This window comes from Miscanthus floridulus, chromosome 5 (assembly GCF_019320115.1).
Source record: "Miscanthus floridulus cultivar M001 chromosome 5, ASM1932011v1, whole genome shotgun sequence".
Taxonomy (NCBI): domain Eukaryota; kingdom Viridiplantae; phylum Streptophyta; class Magnoliopsida; order Poales; family Poaceae; genus Miscanthus; species Miscanthus floridulus.
The window spans coordinates 34,212,630-34,239,785 of record NC_089584.1 but is presented as its reverse complement, the minus strand read 5'-3'; the positions used below and the strand labels follow the sequence as shown (position 1 = coordinate 34,239,785).

Sequence of the window (27,156 nt, the reverse complement as noted above, 5' to 3'; positions counted from 1 at the left end):
CGACGACATCGACACCAGCAAGAGCACAAGCGGGATCCTCTTCCTCCTCGGCAAGTGCCTCGTTAACTGGCAGTCGGTCAAGCAGTAGGTGGTGGCCCTGTCCAGCTGCAAGGCCGAGTACATAGCGGCCTCCACCGCTTGACTCAGGCGCTCTGGCTCGCTCGACTGTTTGGTGATCTCCTCGGCAGAGACACTAGAGCGGTGGAGCTCAGGATGGACAGCAAGTCCGCTTTAGCCCTGGCAAAGAACCCTGTTTTAAATGAACAGAGTAAGCACATCCGGGTGAGGTACCACTTCATCCGAGGCTGTTTGGAGGAAGGGAGCATCAAGGCAAGCTACATCAACACCAAGGACCAGCTTGCGGATCGGCTTACCAAGCCTCTTGGGAGGATCAAGTTCTTTAAGCTCTGCTCCAGAACCGGGATGGTTCAACTTTCTCACAAGACAGGCGCACAAGACTTAGGGGGAGAATGATGGGATAAATCTCTGTGTTGGCTGGTCTTTGTGGGGCTGACAGCATATGGTCCTTGTAGCTGCATGGTGGTCTTGCTGCCCATCAAGGACAATCATCCTTGACTGGCTAGGAACAGCATCTTAGCATCTAGGACAACATCTGTTTTAGGACAGCATGTTAGCATCTAGCATCCTTGGCATATGCTTGACTGGCTAGCAGCCTATAAATATGTATCCCCAACTCACTCAGGTTGGTATGACATTTGTGTGAGAAATAAACTAGAAAATTGCCCCAACTCCTAGTGTAATCCTCTCTCGATGAGAGTAAGAATTCTGCTATTACCAAGAGTAAGAATTCAGCGACTAACATAGGCCTGCTAACAGAAGAGCCTCTGCATCACCCTTACAAATGGCAAGTCAATCGGCAACCACCATAGTCCATCAAACTGGGGTTTTGCTGAACTTCCCTGATGGCAGCACAAGGCCTTTCCCATAGGCTGCTAACAGAAGAGCCTCTGCTCGCCCTGCGTAAGGACAAAAACACATCACCGGCCTCAGTCAAACTATACAAAATATATTACCAACTACTCTCGATGAGTCTTTGAATAAAATGGATTATGCTACCCATTAGTCAAAAACTATATAACTCATCTCTACTTTGGCTAATGTGCATTAAATCCACAAGAGCATACCTCCCTCCCAATTTGTCACAAATATTAGCTAATGTGCATTGCAAACCAGACCAATTTTGGTTTGACTACTTTTCAGGGCACCTTGCACGACAGCACACAGAAAAGCAACATTTATACAACATATTTGCATCAAATTTCTTCCAGATGGTCAGGCAGAATAAGCATTAACAGAAAAGAGAGACGCTAACAATAATGTTAGCCCTCAGTATCAAAACTACTTGAAGATAGGCAGTTAGCGTTAGGAGGATGCATACCATGGTGTTTTTTCAACTTCAAGGACCGAGCTTTGTCAGGGAACAAAATTGAAGCAGCTTGTCTGCTCTCATCCTGTAAGAATTGTACAGTGCAAATATAAGAGAACTATGTTAGATCTGGAATTAGCACTAAGATCGATGCTGGCAAGACCGCAAGACAAACACTTCAGACGAAAGGACAAAATTGTGTTCAGATGCCTAAGTAAACAAAAAATCTACAATATGCCTAAGTAAACAAAAAATCTACAAATATGTTTGTTTTTATCTGACTCCGACATCAATGTATAACGAAAGGGTTGCACCAGAATTTGATTAAAACATTCATTTTCCCTATAAGACTTGGCTATCCTACAATAAGGTTTACTCATTCAACTAGCATTTCTCTTTATATTCTTTTAAGTAGACATCTTGCTGCACAACCTTACTGGCATATAACCAGAATAGCGAAGGAAAGGTTGGGCTGGAGTAGACCTGATCATGGGGCACTTGAGCTGACCCGCCCCAAAAAAAACCCCGAAGTGACCCGACATGATTTTCAACCCATGACCCGACCCAACCTGAAAAAACCCCAACCCAAAGTAGGAAAACCCGAGAAATAGCTGGCAGGTTAGGCTCAGGCCAAAGATTTTGACTAGACATTTTTTTTCTAGCCCAACCCGACCTGGAGTTTGATCAGGTCTAGTAGGCTGGAGTTGGCATTAGTGGCATATATTAATTAACAAAAACAGACAAACTTTCTACTAAATGAGGGGCATGAAGCTATTGTATATGCCACATAACAAGAGAAACAAACCTTTGGTGTTTCACTTCGGGATAGCCCAAAGTAAGCCTTCCATGTCTGGGATGCAACTGGAACAACTGAAAACCCAGAAGCCACTAGAGAAGCAATCCACAAGCCATATGAGAAACCAGTGCTCCACCATCCCTGTATGCCAGAAAACAATAGAAGGGAGATTATTGGCAAATTCTGGAATAATTCAAAACACATGAAATTCAATATTCAATCGGCATGACTAGGTTCCATGTTCAATAAAATCGTGGACCAGGTGTAGCTAGATCCCATTATCTTAGTGGCATGCCTAGCTTCGGCTTATGCGAGAATTAGCTTAGAAAACATGAATATACAAATGCCAAGGACATTGTTCAGTAGTATTGGTCATCAGCCTGTTCCACTAAGTATAGATATAGATAGCACTATAATCCTCAAAATTACTCTCATAGGCACTACCTGACAATAACTTCTGCAAGAATTGACGCACAAAAAATCAGTTTACTAACTACAATAATCTTGAACAACGAGCATTTAGCGGCATATTGTTCGGGAGCCAAGGAACAAACCAGCTTTCCATCAGTTGGAAACGGGCTAGACTTCTCAATGTATGCCATAGTTCCTTCAAAAATGACAGAAAAATACTGTAAACAGCTGTGTATTCGACATAATGGGTATAATGATGAGAGAATATGGTCACTGATTTACTACAACTACTGAGTCTTATAAGGGTGGCCATAATGCCACTAAGTTTTCTCCAGGGACAGTTACCAGGAGGCGCATCAAGGCCGCGGAGCAGTTGGATAATGGACTTGGTGTCCAGGCGTTTACGGATGACCTCTGACACCACAATGTGCACGAACGGATTGTCGAGCACCTGCATGATGCGAATTTGCTTTTACTAAAGCACGCTTGCGCAAAACACATATGAATGCTAGCCTATCCGACTATCCGAGCATGGCTGCCGGTCGAACCTGAGAGGAGCCATCAGGCGAGAGGACGGCGATGGCGCCTCGAGTGTCGGGATCCACCCCAATCGCCCACCCGTTGGGGGCGGCGTCAGCACCGGCGACGTCGTCGGTCGGCAGCAGCGAGAGGGAGGCGAGCCAGGGGTCCCGGGGCTCAGCCTCCGCCAGGAGCTTCGCCCGGGCCTTGGCACTCGCGCGGGACCTCGGGGTACGCGCGGCGGCTGCAGGAGCGGGCTCGCGGCGGCAGCGGCAGCGGCGGGGGCGGAAGGGCGGGGAAAAGAAGGAGGCGGCGGCTGCAGACCAGTGCGGCGCGGAGCGGCGGAGGACGGCTGTGCGGAGCGCATTCATGGGGTCTTGGTTGGCAACCGCGGCCGATGCAGCTCCGACCGCGGCGGCGGCAGCTGCCATAATTCGAAGGGCTGCAGCGGGTTTGGAGGGAGAAGAGGGTTTTGCTTGTTCCGCGGCCGGGGATAAGGCATCGCCAGCCAGGCAGGCAGGCACGGCACTTCCACGGGACCTAGTGAAGGAATTGTTGTATATATTTTCAGTTCGATTTGGTATCTATAATCTCTATATCAGATATACTCTCGCCCTCCCAAAATAAGTCTTCATCTGGCTTCATGAGAAACGAACAATCTCAACTTTGACCATATATTTAAAAATACTAATATTTATGATATTAAGATAATTTAAAATTGATTAACTTCTCAAAATATGAGATGAACTTTTTTTTTGGGACAGAGTGAGTGCACTTTTATTTAGTGAATTTTAGGATTTGTTTGTTGGATTCGAGAAACTTCGTTCGGGTGTTTTAAAACCCTCTCCAACACCCAAAATGTGTACTTTACATTGGAACAGTGCTCTGTCAGGATTTTTGTGTCTCCGATGGTTTTAGGACAAAGACTTTTAAAACTGATACATATATTTTGGAGGCTAAATTTGTCATTTTTAAGTGTCGCTATGGTATTTATGCTGGCCAAAATTTCTTAGATTTAATTAGATTTATAAAGAAGGGCGGGCCTGGTGCAAGCGGTAGGGTCTTACCGTCTGTAACCAGAAGGTCCCAGGGTTCGAGTCGCGGTCTTCTCGCATTGCACAGGCGAGGGTAAGGCTTGCCACTAATACCCTTCTTCAGACCCCAGTTGGAGCTCTCTGCACTGGGTACGCCCTTTTTTTAACTAGATTTATAAAAAATATTAGCAATATTTATATATCAAATAAGTTTACTATGTAAATAGATCCGACAATTTATCTAATGATACTAATTATGTACTATAAATATTTATATTATATTTAGTCAAATTAAGTACTATGTTAAAAGAAACGGAGAGAGCAGGCACTAGGGCTCTATACCATGAGACGATATATGCTGAAGTCAGAAAAGGAAATAGACATAGATGACCATTGGCAAAGGTAACAAATCTAACAAGACAAACCAACAATAAGAAAAAGCGAAAAATCAACTCACCTATGCAGTTGCTCATCTAAACTGTTGTTCAGAGCATCTAAGCACCGTGTTTTAACACTACACGATGACAGACCTGTCTCTGTTTAGTTAACCTTTTATCCCATTTAAACTACACATTTTTGACCGTTTTGCCTGTTTAATGACTGAATGGTTGGTCAAGTTTCATCCGTGGAAATGACCATTTAGCACGTTTAATGGAAAAAATAGTAGATGGCCCATCCTTTAATTGATCATCTATCCCGTTTAATGGGCGAATGGTAGATGAGTAACCGCTTTGCATTTAGGAAAATATTGCACCCAAGCCATGGTAAGGGTATGTTTATTCTCTGTATCACGTTCTATTTCTTGTTTGGCATAAAACAAGGTCAAATTTTATTAACCCCAAATGTCATTCCTCGTTTCCTTTGCAACATCAAGGAACTCGTCACGATCCACGTATCGTGCTGGAACGAGTTCCAAAGCTGTAAACATCTGATGAATTGTACACTATGAATGTATATATCATCTATCCTACAAGCTGAAACTGGAATGTTACACTATTGACAAGATCAAACTAACTGCCGCAAATGTATACGCTGATTTCCTAAACTGTCGGCCTGCAAGGAGGTATCGAACAACTCCAGTTCAAGGTAGATGAAATGAGGCACTAATCTACCTATCTATAGTCCAATGTGCTCATATTGTTTGTTCATCTTGGAATATAACCAGTTCTTCCCTCAAATTTACCACAGAAAGTTGCAGTGCGTTAGTTCAATGAGACTGTGCTTCCAGTAGGATGTTCGTTGCCACGTTGATATCATTTCTAGCCCTCATGAGTGCCTGCCTTGCGTTATTGCCATCAAAGCCCATTGAGACCAGCATAGCAACGGAGGACTCTGGTGGCTCCACGATAGGTGCAAATCCAGTTGATGGCTGATTCTGCTTGGGAGAACAAAGTCAGCAGTGCACAACAGACTGATCAACTAAACAACAGCTGCTAATTTATTTTCATTACATGAAATTCTTAGTACGTAATTGATAAGAATTCATTCTTCATAGCAGAACAAGAATAATAGCACAACAATGTCACAAGACTAACAAATGAGACCTAGAAACCAATGAGTTACCAATAATGTAATCCCAGCCTAATGTATCATAAAGGCAAGTTTACATTTATAACTTGGAATTTAAGTATATATATGTAATGGACACATCATTCATATTTGAGATAAAGAAATAATTAATATATCAAGCACAGTTATCGGCTAAAACATGTTTGAGTTGTCAACTGCACTTCATATAAATAGGGAACTTTTTTTTATGCCATAAACAAGCAACTATGCCAAATATTTGAAAAGCTACCACAAGATTCTAGCTAAATTATATCTTGGTTCTAGATCCTAGGGCCATTGCACACAGAAATTAACTAAGTTCTTCAGAAGGTAACCTGAACAGCACGGCCTGTTCGGGACGGTGTGTTTCCAACAAGACTCCTGGAGGGACGAGGTGTGCTTCCTGGGGAAGGGGCGAAGTATCTTGCAAAAAATGATGAAATAACCTGTGGAAGCTGTACAAGAGGAAGGAACTTTATAACACCAAACAGGAAAGAAAATTATATGCATTAGCAATTATAGTGCTCCTCCAATTCAAAATATAAGTTGTTTAGGACATCGTCACATCAACACAGTCCACAAGGCGACCACTTCTACTAGCATTTCTTGTGAAAATATGATACTCCAAAAAAAACAATTACAAAATATGGGAAGTACTTTTCATGACGAATCTTACACTCTGAATGGAAATAGACTATTTATCCTTGTGCATGGGAAGACATGTAGTGCATTTCAAAGAATATGTAGTCCTTGTGCATGGGGTACATGAACATGACCACTGTAACAAGAAAGGGGAAATAAAAGGCTAGGGAATAGGGATAAGGAATATATAATAGCAAATAGGTAAATAACCAATAAAATTTCAAGAAAAAAAGCTGATGAAATGCGATCTTGTGCGACCCAGTCACTGTCTACAACAACAACAACAACAACAACAAAGCCTGTAAGTCCCAAACAAGTTGGGATAGGCTAGAGTTGAAACCCAGCAGAAGCAATCAAGGTTCAGGCACGTGAATAGCTGTCTTCCAAACACTCCTATCTAAGGCTAAGTCTTTAGGTATATTCCATCCTTTCAAGTCTCCTTTTATTGCCTCTACCCAAGTCAACTTCGGTCTTCCTCTGCCTCTCTTCACGTTACTATCCTGGCCTAGGATTCCACTACGCACCGGTGCCTCTGGAGGTCTCCGTTGGACATGTCCAAACCATCTCAACCGGTGTTAGATAAGCTTCTCTTCAATTGGTGTTACCCCTAATCTATCACGTATATCATCGTTCCGAACTCGATCCCTTCTTTATGACCACAAATCCAACGTAACATACGCATTTCCGCGACACTTATCTGTTGAACATGTCGTCTTTTCGTAGGCCAACATTCTGCACCATACAACATAGCAGGTCTAATCGCCGTCCTATAAAACTTGCCTTTTGTCACATAGGACACCAGATGCTTACCGCCACTTCATCCACCCTGCTTTGATTCTATGGCTAACATCTTCATCAATATTCTCGTCTCTCTGTAGCATTGATCCTAAATATCGAAAGGTATCCTTCCTAGGCACTACTTGACCTTCCAAACTAATATCTTCCTCCTCCCGAATAGTAGTGCCGAAGTCACATCTCATATACTCAGTTTTAGTTCCACTAAGTCTAAAACCTTTGGACTCCAAAGTCTCCCGCCATAACTCCAGTTTCTGATTCACTCCTGTTCGGCTTTCATCAACTAGCACTACATCGTCCGCGAAAAGCATACACCAAGGGATGTTCCCTTGTATGTCCCTTGTGACCTCATCCATTACTAAGGCAAACAAATAAGGGCTCAAACTGACCCTTGATGTAGTCCTATCCTAATCGGGAAGTCATCCGTGTCTCCATCACTTGTTCGAACTCTAGTCACCACATTGTTGTACATGTCCTTAATGAGCCCGACGTACTTCGTTGGGACTTTATGTTTGTCCAAAGCCCACCACATAGCATTCCTTGGTATTTTATCATAAGCCTTCTCCAAGTCAATAAAAACCATGTGTAGGTCCTTCTTCTTCTCCCTATACCGCTCCATAACTTGTCTTATTAAGAAAATGGCTTCCATGGTTGACCTTCCGGGCATGAAACCAAATTGGTTCATAGAGACCCGCGTTATTGCTCTCAAGCGATGCTCGATAACTCTCTCCCATAACTTCATAGTATGACTCATCAACTTAATTCCCCGGTAATTAGTACAACTTTGAATATCCCCTTTATTCTTGTAGATCGGTACCAATATACTTCTCCTCCACTCATCAGGCATCTTGTTCGATCGAAAAGACCCAGTCACTGTCTGAGCTTACTTTTTTCTTTTCTTTTATGAGGGGTTATATGGTATTTACTAGATCGGACCCATGCAGAGGATGTAACAAGGGAGCTAGTACTTGGTTTGGTTGGATTCCATATTATCTAGTAATTCAGGAAGTTTGCTGATGCCCTGACTCATGAGTGAAGAATACTGTAATGGAAATATGAAAGCAAACCAAGGAACAATATCAACGGTACTAAAATACAAGCTGGAAAAGAGATGTTTAGTAACCTTCATCTTGCGGATGCCGAGCACATTTAGACGATAGAGAGAACCAGCAACCAGACCAAATATACCAGGAATAAGGGAGCGCTTCCAAGAAGATAAAAGAAGCTGCCAGGTAAAATAGAAAAGAGGTAATGGGTGAATTGAAAAAAAAAAATCAGATAAATCCGGTTATGATTATGACAAGAGACTGACCTGAAGACCAGCTAAGTAAATGAACAATTTGTCACTGAAATTCAGACCAAAAATACGGAACCGTGATGTGACTGGAATGTCAAGAAAGAATGGAACAAAAGAGGCAAATATGAGACCATAAGGCCCTGATGCAAGCGCACTGATGTAGTCTGTATCTGCAAGAAAAATGGAAGAGGAAGAGTTAACAAGAAGCACAGGCTCATGATTATGCCATCAATTGGCATATAAGATATAATTCGAAACATGATTAAAAAATAATGCTCATAGTTAAGCCACTAATCAACATAAGATAAATATCAAGGGAATGATGTGACAAATAACAGAAGGCGGGCTTAGCTAACATATTTAAAATGTTAGCTACTCTAAAATGGTGAAAGCATTCACTCAAGAGTTCTATCCAACAAAATCAGGGAGACAATTTTTCCTGAATGCTCTGGAACAGATGAATAGAGTTCTTCTCTAGAGAATAATTACACTTTCTCCAGAAAACACAAATGCCATGTTTCCAGAAGCTTTTCGAGAAACACTTCCAATCGAATGCATCTTTGGAAAATGAAGTGAACTTATTTGGAATTCATAAATACTGTAGCTAATTTGAATCTGAATCATACTGCAGCGCAGTAAAATGGAGCCACATGGGCCTGGAACACTAGATATCAGGTTTACCAAAATTTAAAAAAAATATGGGAATAAGTTCTACAAAATATTACACTAGCTTGAAAATTTGTACCAAAGAGATGCTTTACATTATTGACACATCTGCTTCTATCTTATCAAAAACTAACATACACTATAGTATTTCTATTTACAATCAAATATGGCAGTCATTTCCTGTTTTCTAATCGGAACTATAACAACGATGTGTGTGTGGGTTTGGGAGTTTCTCTCCCTTGTAGGAGTAGACTCTTGTCTCTCCGAGCTTTTATCTCTTCTTAATGAAATGACACAGCTCTCCTGCTTTGTTTGAGAAAAAAAAAACTACACAATGATTAAAGAGGCCAGGAGAATGGAAGCTCTGCTTTTAGAGTGAATGGGAGTTATTTAGGAAGTAAGCAGATCACGTAGCTATTAAGTGCACTAAAAGATATATGATGACATTATTTAGAAGTTTGCTTCATTAATTCATTAGTTTACCTTTCAGGATAACCAATGACAGGATCTCGAGGAGTGATGATGCTGTGATAGTGAACAGACAAAAAACCTGCACAGTCAAATGGAAAAAAATGAGCAAGCATCATATCATAATTGTTCACAAGTAGTGTATTATATTTGGAACCTTTTGCAAAACTTAACTAATTTGGCAATAAAGCTTCATCACATGGCCATGAAATTTCATGTATTTTGGACTTCCGTAGTCACGTGCACTGGAGAACTTACAAATCATGGGACCACTTTCCAAGCCCACAGTCTAGAAAGCTAACTTCTCAAGTTCATCGTAAAAAATGCAAGCCATGCCAGTTTATGGGACTATTGGTGCAAGTCACTCCTTATACCAAGTTGTTGGTGTTGTTTCTTAAATTTTCTTTGAGAGGGCTGTTTTTCCATTTCTTTAGAATACAACAACAATAACAACATAGTATTCTTTAGAATACTAGGGAGAAATATAAAAGGTAAAGTACCTACCGAATATTTGTTAGAGCCTATCTGCCTCTCAAACACACGGAAGTAATACAGAAGGTACAGTCCAAACATCAACTCCGTTGTTGACTGAAAAGCAAATACAGATGGGAATATCTTCCATAAACGGAAATTTGTTATAGTGTCCTGAAATAATAATAGAAATAATTGATCAGACTTAATCTCAGAATGATTAAACTTCTTATAAATATAAAAGGTTCAAGATAGCAGTCAGTGATTAGCTAACAAAAAAGAGTAACATCAAAGATGTAGTTGAAACAAAGGACAAATATACAAATTAAGACACCTTGCCAGTTGCCACTTATAATCAAGAGTTAACATTCAATTTTCCCCAGGATGTCAAACATTTCTAAATGCATAGCTTAGGTACGAAACATAAGGGCTTTAAAAGATAGGGTGCCAAACTAATCATACAACGGAAAATTATAATTAATGTTCTGGCAAAAGGCATGGTACAAGATATGAACTTCAATAAATTCACCCATTTATAGTTATGAAATAAATAATCACACATAACGAATTGACAGTGAACTTCACATTCCACAGGTAATTCTATTATGCAGTCATGGTTTTTAAGGCAGCAAGGCGAGGTGTGGTGACCTATCACCCTCACAACCCCTTGGCAACGCCTAGGCGTTCATAAGACGAGGCTGCGCCTTACCATCCTAAGAAATAGGAAAATAGCAGCAGGAAGGAGGCAAGAAAAAGGAAAACAAAAAACCAGAAAAGAGCAAACGAAAAGAGAAGTGGTCGCCCAGCCCACTAGGCAACCCACGAATGCCCTCCCATACACACCCCTTCTCAGGTCACGCCGTCACAGGGACACGGACGCACACTCCCCTCTCACGCAGGTGCAGCACCGCCGCATCTCCCTCCCTCGCGCTGCTCTCCCACGCAGCCTTCCCTCCGCTCCTTCCCTCCCTCTTGCTGCTGCTCCCCTTCTGGATCATCCAACGTCGCCACAGATGACCCAGGAGGCGCTGCACGCCAGTCAGCGGCGCCGAATTTGGTATGGATGAGAGGAGGTGGCTGCATGGCCTTTCTGGTTGGTTCCCTACTGTTTTCCTCTGTTCTGTCTCCAGTCCCCTTGGATCTCTTACTAGCATTGGCTCATAGGGTACAACTTACTCCCTGCGAGCATCTCATCGCCAAGGGCCTTAAAAACAATGGATGCAGTTCAAGCTCCTTTGAAGCTTTTATAATTTCCAATCAATTTCAACAAACAGACATTCATATGGCACATTGATATAATGATACCAACATGCCACCATTTATGAATTAATTTCTGGAATCACAAATCTCAAGTCAATCAATGAAATCACATAGTACACACGTCTTGTGCAACATACAAGAGTGGAGGGGTCACCTATATAAAATAATGCTTTCATGCTAGCTACATAATCTTGCACCCTAATTATTGTTGGTAATATTAATCCATAATATCAGCTAAGCTTCTCACACCTTGTGCATATCGTGAATTTTAGTTTGCCAAATTAATTTTCAGAACGCAGACATGCAACATAGTTTGCCCATGCAGTGCTAGTTAACTAATATACAAGTTCCACGAACTTTAAGTGGCACAGTCAGTTAATTTGATTCTAACTCTTATAACAGGCAAAAAAGCACAAGGCTACATGTCCTATAGCGTCACCGGGAATGGAGTTTTGGAGATGTGACTGCACATGAATATTCAACTGCAGTGGAGATCAACCGGGAATAATGGCAGCATTGCCCATCTCTGTAGAACTGATGTCTAAACCCATACATCATTTCCTACATCAACCATCTAACAAATCACTGCCCTGGATCTCACTAGCTTATTCCACAGGTCAGCTAAAAACTTTAGTCCATCCAGTCCTAACTCGTACCAGCCACATTGTTTGTGTTCTACTTCATGAGCAAACCATCCTCCATATCCATAATAATTCCTACAAGCATAATTCATGTTGTCCCACCAACACCCCTCCGTATCTATAACCTCCAACAATAAAGAGTCAATACTCCCAGTTCCGCAACAAATCCAAAACCTGAAACCCTAAGATATCAATTTAAGCTGCATAAGATAAACTTCACCTACGCATCATTTCGCTAACACCACAGAGAAAACCTAGCATCAGTTGAAGACCACAACGGTACACCATTACCTACAGCCCCGGAGATTAGACACCGTCCACCGTCCATACAACTAAACCAAAGAACCACCAGAAAATAAAGCTAAAGGTCGTGCCACAGCGAAGGCTCAGATTGGGGAAACCTAACCGCAAGCGCAGCAGACTGAGCAAAGCGGGCGAGATTCTGCCCACCTGGTATGAGATGCCGAGGGCACGGGCGCGGCGCTGCGCGCTGAAGACGACGGACAGGAGGCCGCTCGCGAGGACGACCGCCCGCGTCACCGGCGCGTTCTCTGGAACCAAAAGGGAAAACGGCGCCCCCGCCGCCTCGATCAGAAAATTGTACGAGCACGAGCTGCGAGAGACGCAAAATTCCGGCGATCTAGGGGCGGTAACGGCTTACGGAATCCGGAGATGCCGCCCTGCATCTTCAGACGGAGGCCGCTGGTCCGGTCGGGGAGGCGAGGCGGAAGCGAGGTCGGGAGGCGCGGCAGCCTCCCCCGGCCGTACGAACAGGTCGCGCAGCGGGGAACGCGGGTGGGGGCGCGGCTGTACTTCCCGTGGGTGATGCGGGCGGCGGGACGGAGCCCGGTAGGAGACGGTCGGACGAGCGTGGCGAGACGGCCAGACGGGGGTGTTGACGGTGGTGGTGGTGGTAGTTGCGTGGTGCCCTTTGGGCTGCTTGGGAGTCTCCGCCGTGCCGGAGTAGCTCACTTCTCTAGACGGATTCTTGTAGGATATCTATTCGAAATCGAAATTTCGATATTAATACTATTTAATAACCTTTATAATCCGAATACTCAATTTGTGTCCATTCCAAAATACACTATTTGATTCACATTACAAGGTATTTTAACTTTCGGAAAGGCTAGCGCCCGGACGTCTGACCAAAGAATGCATCGTGCTCATTCGCAGTCTTGCGCCTCTTTCCTTAAAAAAAAGCCTTGTAACTCGCTAGCCGATGTGGTCTATCGGCATCCGAATGCCATTCTCACGCCAACATTGGCCCCTACTGCTGCCCTACGCCCAATTAATCACCTGGAAGGGGAAGGACACAGACGCCCGTGGCGAACCTCGTTGGCGGCATGGGAGGCGGAGGAGACATTGAGGCAAGACAACAGAAGGCGAGGAGAAAGATGTAATCCTATCTACTTTCGAAACATTCAGATGCAACACTTACAACATATATACCTTAGGACTGATGAAAAACTTGAAACATACGTATAAAACACTTGCAAAACACACAAAAAAAACACTTGAAACCATTGTAAACATACGCAACATCCAGAAAACACTTACAACGCGAAACATATACAACATCTAGATATACACACTTATAACATATATCTGAAAACAAATAAAATATTGAGAACAAAAGTTTGCAACATACGTGTACAACCGTTGCGACATATGCAATATCCCGGTCTACTTTTGCTACACCCATATAAAACACTTACAACATATATCTATGAAACGTCTGAAATACTTAAAACATGTGTTTTGCAACATGGAGGAGGCTAGGCCTGGTCGATTCTAGCTGTTGGGGTCGGAGCCGACAACGAGCGGCAGCGCGCGAGCACCACCAGCACTAGTGGCGGCGCGAGCACCACCACCACCACTAGCGCCACTAGCCCCAGGCTTGGCTCGGCCAGGCGGGCAGCGCACGCGACGGGAGGGAGCGGGCGACACGCACGACGGGCAGAGCGAGCACCACCAGCATCAGCGCCAGCTGCGGCGCGCGAGCACCATTGGTGGAGAGAAGGATGGTGGTAGGCGGGCGACTAGCGCGGTGGAGCAGTTGCGGCATGCGGCGGTGGTGCTGGAAATCTGGGACCTAGCTCGACGAGTGGAGGGTGGGTTTTCTGTTCTAGAGAGTGGACAATGACCAAACGATTTCTCAATAAAAAATACGAGCATAATGGAACACACTTGTTGAGCCGTTCAGACTAGCATCGTGGCCCACGACAACATCACCGTCAGAAGGATCAGATGTCCGCTTCTAAGGATTTCTATTTAACTTTTGTAGATTTTTAGCTTTTAATATGTACTTAGATATTTCCATCTAACTTTTGTAGATTTTTAGCTTTTAATATGTAATTAGATATATACAGTGTCTATGTATATAGCAAAATACTTAGAAAAGTTAAAACGTCCTACAATATAAAGCGAAGGGAGTATAAAATAACTCCAGGCCTATGCGACCTCTTTCATTTGGAGTTTTCTTAGTTTTTTTCTGGTTTTCTTTATATTTCTTTGCGATCAAAGAGATTAAAATACCATTTTCTTAGAATTGATCGATCGTCCATCGGTCTCCACGACGACATCCCACGTTCCCACACCCCACGCCTGGTTTGCAGGAGCTCCCCTTTCTCATTCTTCTTAATTTTTCAATGAAATGATTCTAGCAGGGGCAACCCTTTCTCATTCTTCTTAATTTTTCAATGAAATGATTCTAGCAGGGGCAAGACGGAGAGCGGGTGAGAATTGATCCTGAAGTAATTATAGTGATGATTGAATGGGGAGCGGTAGGGATTGGTGGAGAGCGGTTGTTTAGCTCTCAGCTTGTAGCGTAAATGGAGAAGTGATTCTCATCAGTTCTTATTATAATCCAGTTGTATTTTAAGCATTTGATACCACAGAATCCGCTTCGAAGAAACTAGGAGTGGAGCTCTGCTAAACTGGCCAGTAATATGCAGCTTGTCTAATCTTCCCCAAAGTTCGCGATGAATGGTGAGCCGCCAACTCTTGGGCCATAAGCCTTGGCAAGTCAACAATTAGTCTGTTCGTTTGTTGGTTTCAGTTAGGGCTTATCAGTCAGTCAACAATATTTTTCTCTCATAACAAACCAGCACCAGTCGGGCTTATCAGCCCAAAAATCAACCAGTGAACATGCTGAATAGCTCATCACTCAAAACTCTTTTTTTATTTGAAAGGGTCACTCATAGACTCTGGGTACAAAAAGGGCAGCGGCATGAGGCATCGAATATCTAGAGAGAAGCATAATCTGCATATCACTACTATTCTTTCTTCTTCCTACCTGCCTCCCTCTCTCTTGAACACGAATCTTGTAATTCTAGTATCTTATCTTGGACCCTAGCTGTGCCTTTTCTGTTTCCAATTCCCCTGTCGTGCTTCTTCTCCCACATTCTCTCTTATTTGTATCGGATTATCAGTATCGTTGCTCGCCTGAGTTAGCGTTACTCTAATTTTTTATTCTATCACGTAGTGAGTTGCTAACGAGAAACATAACAGCAACGAAGCAATTCGAGCAACCGGAACACCTAATTGCTACTATTACTACAATTACTGATAACGGAGGCCTTCAGCCGAGTCTTCAGGACGCCGCCAACGGCCCACGACGCAGTCGCGCGGAGAGCGCACCAGCCGCGCGGAGCGTGCGCGCCCAGATGGAGTCACCGCGCGCAGAGCGCGCCCACGATCTGCATGAGCACGACGAACGGCTGAGCGGCCTAGTCTCCTTGTATGTAGGATCTGAGAGACCACGAGCTGTGCTCGCCCCTGTATAAGTGTAAATGTCAGTGTATCAATGCAAAGTGTGGCTTGAGTCTAAACTTCTTTATGGTATCAATTAGCTTGGTTTGATCCCCTGTAAACCAGCGCTCATCCCCCTCCTCCGCTGCTCGCTACCTCCGCTGCTCGCCATGGACGACAACCCACTGTTCGCATTCGAGCACTCCACCCATGGCTCTCCCTCCTCCTCGTCCGCGTCCTTCACCGCCCCGTTCAATGGCGGAGCGCCTCCCCCCCACCACCCCGTCCCAACCTCCACCAGCCGCTGCCCTCATGATGGTGAACATCAAGTCCCATGTGCCGGTGGTTCTTGATATCGTCCACCCGAACTATCAAGAGTGGCGCTGCTTCCTCGACTCCGTCATCGGGAAGTTCGGTCTTCTTCCTCACATTCAAGCCGCCCCAACCGCTGCGCAACTTGCCGATCCGGAGTGGGCGATGAAGGACCAGTGCCTCGTGAACTGGCTCTTCAACACCATGTCACGCGACGTCATGCGCATCGTCCGCGTTCCCGGCGCCTCCGCCTTCACGATCTGGCGCGCCATCGTCGACCAATTCCGCGACCATCAGCTCCACCGTGCCGTCTACCTGGAGGCCGAATACCGGAGTCTGTACCAGGGCGACCTCAGCATCACCGACTACACCGCCAAACTGAAGGAGCTCGCCGACGCTCTCGGCGACCTCGGCCAGCCGGTCCTCGACCCGTCCCAGGTCCTCAACATGTTGCGCGGCCTCAACGACAAATACCGTCACTGCATCGCCACCATCACCTCCCACCAGCCCCCGCACACCTTCCTCACCGCTCGCTCATTCCTCCTGCTGGAGGAGCTCTATGCCACCCAGCACAGCAAGTTGGCGGCGCAGCAGGCTATGGTCGCACAAGGCGGACGCGTGCCGCTCTCCACTGGCGGGTCTTCGTCGAGCACTACACCCCCTCCGTCAGTCCCTGCACCAGCCGGTCACACCTCCAGCACTCCTCCCAGCGGCAACCGCAACCGGCACCGCGGTCGCGGGGCGCGGCAACGGCAACGGGGCACCTACCCACAACAACGCCGCCGCTGGTGGCGGATCTACTCTGACGCCACGGCATGCCACCTTCCCCAACACACCGTGGGCCGCAGCGTACAACCCCTGGCAGGGCATGGTCCAGGCATGGCCCATGCCCTTCCGACCTCCCGCCGCCGGTGTCCTCGGCCCACGGCCTGGAACGCCTCCTCAACAGGCTTTCTACGCGGGCTGCCCAACAGCCGACGTCTACGGCCAGGCGCCCAACTATGTGACCGCGCCCGCCGAGCCGAACGCCCTGCTCGCCACCCTCGCCAACGCCGGCGTTCCTCCTGCAGGCACCAGCGGCTCCGACTTGGTTCCTGGACACCGGCGCTTCTTCACACATGGCATCCGACACCGGTAACCTTCATCATCCGCGCCCTCTTTTTCCTTCCTCCTTTGTCACGGTGGGCAATGGTGCTCGCATGCCCATCACCCATCTTGCTGACTCCTCCATTTCCACCTCCTCCTCTCCTCTATCCCTCAACAACGTACTCGTCACTCCTTCTTTAGTCAAGAATTTGATATCTGTCCGATCTCTAACCCGTGATAATAATGTTTCGGTTGAATTTGATCCCCATGGTTTCTCCATCAAGGATCTGGACACCCGTCAGGAGAAGCTCCGATGTGATAGCCGCGAGCGACCTCTACCCCCTGCGGCCACCACAACATCATGCTCTTCATGCCTCCTCCGCCTCAGCCGACCTATGGCACCAACGGCTGGGGCATCCAGGGCGTGATCAACTGGCCGCGGCGCTGCGTACCTTCGACTTCTCCTTCACCAAGTCCACCGATCATGTCTGCACTGCTTGCCAATTAGGCAAACACGTTCGCCTACCCTTTTCATCATCTCAGTCCATTAGTTATTTTCCTTTCCAATTAGTGCATTCCGATGTTTGGACAAGTCCTGTACCTAGCATCTCCGGTTACAAATTTTATTTGGTTATCATAGATGATTTCACTCATTATGTTTGGTCCTTCCCGCTACTGAATAAAGCTGATGTCGTCCCAACTTTTCTGAAATTTTGCTCCTATGTTCACACTCAGTTTCGATTACCTATTGTCGCTTTGCAAACTGACAACGGCCGCGAATTTGATAACTACACCATGCGCCGATTTCTTCAAGCTCATGGGATGGCCTTTCGCCTCTCCTGCCCATACACATCGGCACAGAATGGCAAGGCCGAGCGTACCTTGCGCACTCTGAACGACAGCGTGCGTGCCATGCTCCTGCACGCATCTGCTCCACCGCAGTTTTGGGTCGAGGCTCTGGCCACTGCGACCAATCTGATCAACATCCGGCCGTGCCGCGCCACCGGCACCATGACACCACATCAGCTTCTTTTCGGCACTCCCCCCACCTACGATCACTTGCGCGTCTTTGGCAGCCTGTGCTTCCCTAACCAGACGGCGACCACGGCAAACAAGCTTTGTCCGCGCTCCGTCCCATGTGTTTTCCTCGGATATCCTGCAGATCACAAGGGGTACAGGTGCTACAACATGGAAACGCGATGCGTCATCACTTCACGGCACGTCGTGTTCGATGAGTCTCAGTTCCCCTTTCGTCAAGCATGTCACCCGCGCGCGCCATCTACAGTGTCATCCACGACGTCGAACCGATCGTGGCCCCGTTGCCCCTTATGGCCACGGCGTCGCGCATCTGGTTCGGCACCGTGACGCTCCTTCGACAGCGCCCAACTCCGACACAACTCCGGCACCTTCACCGCTACGCTTTGACGGCACACCAGCGTCATCTCTACTGTCGTCATCCATGCCATCTGCGTCTTCGTCGTCAACACCCTCGGCGCCACGGTTTGACACCACGCCACCGTCTTCCTCGACGTCGTCCTCGTCGGACAGCACAGCCTCTTCGACACCAGTAGCGCCACCTCCAGTTGCCGCACCACAACGTCACCCCATGGTGACCCGTGCCCGGGACGGCATCCACAAGCCGAACCCACGGTACGCTATGATGGCGGCTGCACTGGTGGTCTCCCCGATCCCCACATCTGCGCGTGCGGCTCTCCGCGACCCCAACTGGAAGGCGGCCATGCAGCGGGAGTTCGACGCCCTGCAGGCCAACCACACATGGCGGCTCGTTCCACGGCCCGCGCGAAGCGAACGTCGTCACCGGGAAGTGGGTGTTCAAGCATAAGTACAACCCCGACGGCAGCCTCGAACGCTACAAAGCTCGCTGGGTCGTGCGCGGATTCACGCAGCGCGCGGGCATCGACTTCAGCGAGACCTTCACTCCCGTGGTGAAGCCGGCGACGATCCGTACTGTGCTCACGATTGTTGCAGGGAAACGATGGCCGGTCCTGACAGCTTGATGTCTCCAACGCGTTCCTCCACGGCCACCTCGACGAACGCGTCCTCTGCCAGCAGCCCATCGGCTTCGTCGATCCGACGCAGCCCGACGTCGTCTGCCTCCTCTCGCGCTCCCTGTACGGTCTCCGACAGGCTCCTCGGGCGTGGTTTACACGCATTGCCGGCTTCCTGCGCTCCATCGGGTTCGTCGACACACGTTCGGACTCCTCCCTGTTCGTTCTTCGTCGCGGCTCGTCCACAGCATACCTGCTCTTGTACGTCGACGACATGGTGCTCACTGCCTCCTCCGATGCGCTTCTCCGGGACATCATCGCCAAACTATAGGCTGAGTTCGCCGTGAAGGACATGGGCCCGTTGCACTTCTTCCTCGGCGTCGATGTGCGACGTCGCGACTCCAACTTCTTCCTGTCGCAGACGAAGTACGCTGAGGAGCTGCTCGACCGTGCGGGCATGGTGAACTGCAAGCCCGCCGCGACGCCGATCGACACGAAGGCCAAGCTGTCGTCGTCCTCTGGTGCTGCTGTTCGTGATCCGAGTGAGTACCGCAGTATCGCCGGAGCGCTACAGTACCTCACCATCACACGGCCCGACATCGCCTACGCCGTCCAACAGGCATGCCTGCACATGCATGACCCACGGGAGTGCCACCTCGCCATCGTCAAGCGAATCCTGCGCTACGTCCGAGGCACTACATCCTACGGTCTTCACCTCCGCGGCACGACTTCGACGCCGTCGATCATCGCCTACTCGGACGCCGACTGGGCCGGTTGCCCCGACACACGGCGTTCCACGTCCGGATACTGCATCTACCTCGGCAACGCGCTGGTGTCGTGGTCGTCCAAGCGACAGGCCACGGTATCCCGGTCAAGCGCCGAAGCCGAATACCGGGCCGTGGCGAACGCGGTGGCCGAATGTATCTGGCTACGCCAGCTGCTCGGCGAGCTCTACGTCGACGTTCCAAGCGCCACGATCGCCTACTGCGACAACGTATCCGCCGTCTACATGAGCAAGAACCCTGTACATCACCGGCGTACCAAGCATATCGAGCTGGACATCCACTTCGTGCGGGAACGAGTCGCCCTCGGTGAGCTGCGCGTCGTTCATGTTCCAACAGATCAGCAGTTCGCCGATGTGATGACTAAGGGCCTGCCCACAGCGACGTTAGCGGCGTTCCGATCCAGTCTCACCGTCGGGACATCCGATGCTGCCACTGCGGGGGGGGGGGGGGGTTTGATAACGGAGGCCTTCAGCCGAGTCTTCAGGACGCCGCCAACGGCCCACGACGCAGTCGCGCGGAGCGTGCGCGCCCAGACAAAGTCACCGCGCGCAGAGCGCGCCCACGATCTGCATGAGCACGACGAACGGCTGAGTGGCCTAGTCTCCTTGTATGTAGGATCTGAAAGACCACGAGCTATGCTCGCCCCTATATAAGTGTAAATGTCAGTGTATCAATGCAAAGTGTGGCTTGAATCTAAACTTCTTTAATTACTACAACAATTCGCTAATCTTGTCGACAAGTGATCTTCGTTAGAAAATAGGGAGGTTGAACCGTAGGATAACTAATCTAAGGGCTGTTTGGTTCACCCCTCCTAGTCACTTTAAGTTACTAAAATGCCAAACACTCCACTAAAGTTTAGGGGTCACTAAAGTTTAGTGGCTTTTAGTCACCATGAGATAGCTAAAAATGACTAAAGTGTACATGTAACAACTGCTTTACTGGGTGGAACCAAATAGGAGTCACTAAACTTTAGTGGGTGAACCAAACATGCCCTAATTACATGATTACTAATTAATCTAATATGAATTAGGATCACTGACCATAACTTGAAGCGAGGTAGTCTGACATCGATGAAGTAGGTTGTGATGTGTTAATGCCACAAGTGCACTCGCCTAGTGCATAAGCATTGCCTGCTGTTGTCGGTGAGGAAGAGAGGGGACGGCCTTCAAGTAGATCCACCACCTTCAGTCTCGGTGGACTTAGAGTTAAAAGGGTTGGTGAACTAACCTATGATAACTGACCAACCCTCTTTTACTGACCACCTGAGGCCACGACTGCTAGTCAACCTAGTGCATGGGAAGACTTAGGAGGGCCATTCTATCTATGCGCCCGAGATAACTTCTTCTAGCCGTCTTTCCATAATAATATATATGAAGCGAGCACACGCGGACTGGGTCTAGAATGAAGCTGACAAGCAATTGCAATTCTTTTTACGAGTTTGTATATACACCTCGTATACGTAGATACAAGTGAGAACGTACACCTGTAATAAATTGCAAATGAATAAACACAGAAGTGTCATGATCAGGTACTAATATGATGATCCAATTGCCTACCAATATTTTACACGATTTCGTGCAAGGGATCCAGATTCTTGATCGGTAGGGAGAGAGACGGAAACAGGGTTTTGCATCGGTTACTCCTCAATCATATGTATGCCTGAACATTTACTTCACCGGACCTTGCGATAACTTGTCCATGCGCGTGCTCGCGATAATAGCCTGCCAATGCAACGACGCCGACCCCCAGTATATATATGGTCATATATACAGCATCATCGCCACACGAGCAGCAGATCAAACGTATCTGCAAGCTACTAGCACGCTAAAGAAACGAGCAGCTATAGCGGTTTCTCCCCTGTTTTTCCCAGTCACAGCGAACGGTTATGACGGCCAGGATGAGCGTCTGCACTGCGGTTCCGTTCCGCCGATCATGCCTGCCCAGATCCCCTGCAAAAACGCTGGTCGCGATCAAGCAACAGGCCGGCCGGGTGGCGGGCGCCAAACACGAGCGAGAGAGATGCGGTTGCGGTTGCGTACCAGCACGCCAAGGTTGAAGAGCCATCCGAGGAGGACGCCCATCGGTATGCCGATGATGTAAAGCAGCCGATGTTGATGTACGCCACCGTCGACTGCCATCCTGACCCAACAGCCACACCTGAAATGAGGAGCACAGTGTAAGTGTTTGCTCAGTGAGAGCACACGCAGGCGGTGCCAGAGGGAATTTTTGATGGGTTTTATTGAATCCAGTAGAATCTATCCTTTATTTTTTGCTCCCAATCCAAAGGTTCTATTGCGAATTTTTTTTATACATTATAAACTGAGTCCTATAAAATTCCTCGGTTCCCAAGAGGGCCATAGATTAATCATTTTTGTTTGAAACATGAGAAGTCCTTGCTTTTGTTTTGTTTTTCTGATAGCATGAGTTTAACTAGTCTCGTGAAGTTTCAATAATGTTCTTGTAATAGATAATGGTCCATGAACTTTTTAATTTGGGCTACTCAATGCAAAGAGTATAGGGGATTTGAGAGCTCTCACTCACCTGACAGGACAGGCTGTATGCTGTTGAGGAGTATGGTGAAGGCCAGCAAGAGCGAGAGCTTATCGACGGCCTCCAGCACGACAGCACTGGTGGTGAAGATGAGAGCGATCTTGTCGCGGAGGCCGATGATCACCAGAGCATGACACCGGAGGCAGCGGACAGCTTGACGAACTCCCCCAAGCCGGCGAACGCCTCCGCCGTGAAGCCGTGCCAAGTCTCCGGGCAACCGCCACACGTGACATAGACGAAAAGCATCGCGGTGATGGTCCACCACGAGAAGCTGAGCGTGAGCGCGACGCCGACGAGCCCAAACCTGAGCCTGGAGACGAAGAGCCAGCCGACGAAGAGGTGGATGCCGAGCGCTGCGGCGACGGCAACGGCGTTGGCCAGGTTCTTCCGCTGGCAATGTAGGAACCGCTGGAGCGGGAAGAGGAAGGCCATGGAGAAGTGCAGGGGGACGAACCACACGGAGACCCGCCCCGCCATCGCCGACAGCTCCGGTGGCTGCGCCGTCAGTAGGAGCAAGTCCTCCGCGAAGAGGTACATCGCCGTTAGCAGCAGGGCGCACGTGAAGAGAACGATCCATGAGCGCTGCATGTACACCCCCATCATGTGGTACTTCTTGGCGCCGTACGCATGGCCGCACAACGTCTCCAGCGCGCTCGCCATGCCAAGCTGCACGTTCACATGCGATGCATGTGATCTAGATGTGCATTTTAGGAGTTTGAGATAACACTCTCTGTCAAATTTAAAAACAGTCGGTGCATTTTACTCTTTATTATGCAATGTTGCATGCTCGTAATGTGTTCAAACAACTCAACTTTGCTCATGCAAGCACATTTGCCGCCTGCGCTTGAGTCTTTCATTGGACTGATCAAGAATGATGAAGTGGTGATGAATGGCTCACTTATTTTCCAAACCAAATAAAAAAACTTATAAAAAGTAAAATGACGACTTCGTTTCCGTAAAAGAAACACTTTCTAAAGAAAGGCAGCAGCTTCCTGAGCCGCCGCCGGGATCTGGATTCAGGAAGAGCCTAGAGGGAGGACGCCCGAGGAAAAAAATAGGTACAGTTACCATATTGCACTCGATTACATATATTTAATTTTACTCATTCACTTTCTCATCAACATTAGCAAAAATTCCTTAACGTGTACTTTCCAACCGCTATAAGGCCTCCTTTAGAACGTAGGTTTGTAAAAACATAGGAACTTTACATGAATGCAATTGCAAAACATAGAATCCAAAAACAAAGGAAAACTATTTAGGTTGGTGTTTGAATGGCTATAGGAAATTCATAGGAATAGAAATGTATAGGCCCTGTTTGGTTTCAAGCTCCTAAAATTTTTAGGAGCTAAAAGTTTTAGAAGCTTTGTATGAGGCTGCCAAAATCTCCTAAAAGAGTGTTTGGTTCCATCTTCTAAAACTGATTAAAAGCAATAAATGTACTAGCAAATAGACCATGCAACCCTCCTCTTTACCCCTACTCCTTCTCTGCTCCCATCGTGGACCTCGCTCTCCTCCTCCTCGCCGTCTCCGCGGAGGTGGCCATCTCGACGGACGGGAGCGTGAGCAGCTCCACCATGCGCCACCGCCTCGTTTTGGTCGTGGCCTTCCCCCTGCCAGTCGGGGAGCACGGGTGGCAGCGGGGGCCGGCGGATCCGGAGGCACGAGGGTCGAGGACGGGGAACGGCAGGAGGAGGTCAGAGGAGCGGCGCCGACTCGGGCCCCATGGCGGCAGGGAAGACGGAGGGTACATGGAGGCGAGCAGCGCCGCCGCCATCTCTAGGTCCAACGCGAAGGAGCGACGGATCGGTTTGGGGCTGGCGGATTCGGCGAGGTGAGGCCGAAGGCTGTGGGCGGGCAGGGGCGCGGGAGACGGATCCGGCGGGCGCCACACGGGAGAGGAGATCCCGACTAGGCGGCGGCTGTGGGGATCCGACGGGGATCCGTCGGTGGAGGGTAGGGCCGCAAGAGGGAGGCGCGGGTGGGAGGGAGGGATGGGAGAGAGGGGGGGGGGGCAGGGCAATAAAGGAGGGGTAGTGGGGGTCCAGGATGGACTTTAGGAGCTTTTAGGAAGGGGTGGAGCTCCTAAAGTTTTTGGCCCTTTCTAAAGTTTTTAGAAGCTTTTAGGAGGAGGTGTTTGGTTCTTTAGGCAAATTCTATCCATATTTTAGCTCCTAAAACTTTTAGGAGGGGTAACCAAATAGGGCCATAATCTCTTTGATGTGATGTGATGCTTGTCCTCTAGCTCTTCATTTCTCTGCACTTGATTTGCCTCTTTCCTACCCAAGCCACACAAACAAAGAGGTAGGAGTGGATGTTTTTTTCATGTACTTTTCCTATGAAAAGAGCTATGAAGGAATGTTTCCTATGGTTCAATCCTACAAGCCAAAGGGTGCTACAGTGTTGAATCCTAGATAGAGAATCCTCTATTTTTCCCATGAAATTCCTGTGAACCAAAGGAGGCCAAACAAAAAGCTTAGGAATAGGAACGGAGAGAAACGAACTCATCACCATGAGGCCATAGTTGCCGAATTTTTTGGTCCTGTTCGCTTCGTTGAAAAGCCATGGCTGAGAGTACTGTTTACTGATTTGTGGTAAGAGAAAAACACTATTCCTTTACTGAAACAGTACGGCTCATAAGACAAGCGAATAGGGCCTTTGTTTTTGGCCTTTTTTGAAAGTTTGTCACAAATATGTCCGTGGAGGTATGCTTTCAAAATCTAGACCCTTAGCTCAGCGCTGAGATTACACGTCTCGGCGCCATAGTAATTGGCGCCTAGGTCTTGTGCCCATGCTGGCGCTGAAGCAGACTTGGCAGCCAGCTCGGCGCCATAGATCTTGGCGTAGAGCTTGTCACCATAGATCTTGGCCGTGCCTGCCTGACATGTGGGCTCTCTTTCCTTTCTCTCTTCTTCCTCTTCCTCTTCCTCTTCCTCTTTCCTTCTCTCTCATTCACGCGACTCCCGAGCCCACCCGCCGTCGATGCCGCACCACCATGCCCACGCCCGGTCCTCCATGCCAGCTGCTTTGAGCCTAGCCTTGTAAGCCCCCCACGCGCTGCCCCCACCTCACCCCCCGCGCACCACCTCCACTGCGGCCACCGCTATCGTCGAGCCGCGCCCGCTTGCCCGCCAATCCTGTCCGCCCGCCGACCCCGTCCTCTTGCTCCCGACGCACCACGACCTCGTCGTCGATCCTATTGTCCGCGTGGCAAGTCTGCTCTGCCCGGGTGCGACCTCGGCTCCTGCTCCGGCATCCACGAGCCGGCCCCTCCCCGTTGGCCGCCCGATCCCCGCCGTCGGCCATTCCATTGCTGCCGCTGGCCCTCGAAGTGCTAAGGGCAGACCTTGGAAAGGGACGAGGGGAGGGGCTGGTGTCTGGTGCAAGGCCACAACACCTGCCATGGTTGGCAAGTTTGGCTAGTGGTTTTTGCCTCCAACATCGCCTGCTCTGTTTGTTGCATTCGTCGGACAGGTAAAATTTATAAATATGCAATGTAGGTACTTAGTTAGCTTGAATTGTTGCTCTAGTTTGATTATTTGGTACTTACTAGTAATTGTGATGACGTATGTAGTTGATTTACTTAGTGAGATAGGTATGTAGATAGATACATACATAGATACATAGGTACATAGATATAGTTAGATAGCTAGTTGTATATTTAATTATTTAGGTAGGATTTAGCTATTTAGTTACTAGATTATATCTATATACTTAGTTATTAACCTATTTACTTAGGTTGTAGTTAGTTAGTATGTATTAGATAGGTACTATATGAAACTACTTTGGACTAAACGATCTGTGTTTGAATTTGTGTATGAACTAATAGATGGACAACCTAGTGAGCATATATCATGGAGGCATCGTGGAAAGAGATCACTATGGATATGTTGAGTTTGTTGATATGGAAAGCGTGACTGTGTTATTCAATGAGAAGCCTTCATTTAGTGAGTTGGTTGCAAGGGCTCGGGAGGAGCCTACATTGCCATGGAGATGATGGCATCACAGTTGAGTGTGTACTTCACCTAGGTTCCCCTCCCAACATCCCTAAGGAAGATGATCCCAATTAAGGTGTGTGGATCAGTGGGAGAACTATGTGAGATCGACTATGAAGAGCCAGGTTCCAAAGTTTGGATGTGGTTGTGCGTCGGGTGGTACTTGATCGCATCCCTCATGGGTTTTCCCTAGAAATGGGTCAGCAGGAACACTTTGACCCCTCCTGTTCTGAAACATGATATAGATGTGGAGGTTGCACCTACGGTTCCCCGATGCTCAATCTGCCCCCAATGAGGATTGTTAGAGATGCTTGTCAGACTCATGATGTTGTAGCAGGGGTCATCTAGAGGAAAGGGTTTTAGGAGTGGGAGAGGAAAGGGGGGGATGAAGGGAACTCCCATTGTGTGGGAGGGGTCTCTTGGTCCTGATTTCTTTGAGGAACTAGTGTATCAGTTTCTCCTCCGAGAGCAAGAGTGATTTCACTAACGAGTGCCCTCTTAGAGGATACGATAACCAGAAGGAAGATTGACCAAAATACATGCATGGTGAGGACTGCTTAGTGCAGATGTTCACCAAGGGGGTCGATGGAGGTCATCGCTTCTTCAAATGCCCGCGAGCATGGATAATTGCTATTACATTTTGTTTGTTAAATATGTTTCTCAAATACCCTTATAACTCACAGGACATACTTATTGTAGTCTTCCGAGTCTGAAGAAAACTGTGGGTTCACTAGGTG

General features: G+C 47.8%; 2 protein-coding genes and 1 pseudogene across 2 annotated transcripts; all 3 read right to left on the bottom strand.

Moving 5' to 3' along the window:
• Nucleotides 1-647: 647 nt before the first annotated feature.
• LOC136451927 (Holliday junction resolvase MOC1, chloroplastic-like) lies at nt 648-3,859 on the bottom strand. Its single transcript, XM_066452605.1, has 6 exons — nt 3,143-3,859; nt 2,940-3,045; nt 2,738-2,790; nt 2,193-2,324; nt 1,400-1,472; nt 648-977 (listed from the first exon to the last, which is right to left on the bottom strand). Exons 1-6 carry the CDS (start codon nt 3,542-3,544, stop codon nt 895-897), a joined length of 849 nt encoding a protein of 282 aa, XP_066308702.1. The 5' UTR covers nt 3,545-3,859; the 3' UTR covers nt 648-894.
• Nucleotides 3,860-4,939: 1,080 nt separating this feature from the next.
• LOC136449810 (rhomboid-like protein 20) lies at nt 4,940-12,901 on the bottom strand. Its single transcript, XM_066450008.1, has 8 exons — nt 12,597-12,901; nt 12,386-12,486; nt 10,068-10,208; nt 9,579-9,645; nt 8,445-8,599; nt 8,256-8,357; nt 6,031-6,150; nt 4,940-5,522 (listed from the first exon to the last, which is right to left on the bottom strand). The coding sequence occupies exons 1-8, from the start codon at nt 12,619-12,621 to the stop codon at nt 5,355-5,357; spliced, it is 879 nt and encodes a 292-aa protein (XP_066306105.1). The 5' UTR covers nt 12,622-12,901; the 3' UTR covers nt 4,940-5,354.
• Nucleotides 12,902-21,544: 8,643 nt separating this feature from the next.
• LOC136451176 (protein DETOXIFICATION 27-like) lies at nt 21,545-25,730 on the bottom strand (annotated as a pseudogene).
• Between the last annotated feature and the right edge of the window lie 1,426 nt (nt 25,731-27,156).

Coding starts and splice junctions, on each gene's coding strand:
- LOC136451927 (XM_066452605.1), bottom strand. CDS start 3,544: ATGGCAGCTGCCGCCGCCGCGGTCGGAGCTGCATCGGCCGCGGTTGCC. Junction 3,046..3,142: donor CGCCTGATGGCTCCTCTCAG/GTTCGACCGGCA, acceptor CGCATCATGCAG/GTGCTCGACAATCCGTTCGT. Junction 2,791..2,939: donor CGGCCTTGATGCGCCTCCTG/GTAACTGTCCCT, acceptor TCATTTTTGAAG/GAACTATGGCATACATTGAG.
- LOC136449810 (XM_066450008.1), bottom strand. CDS start 12,621: ATGCAGGGCGGCATCTCCGGATTCC. Junction 10,209..12,385: donor CCCTCGGCATCTCATACCAG/GTGGGCAGAATC, acceptor TTATTATTTCAG/GACACTATAACAAATTTCCG. Junction 8,358..8,444: donor TTTACTTAGCTGGTCTTCAG/GTCAGTCTCTTG, acceptor TTTACCTGGCAG/CTTCTTTTATCTTCTTGGAA.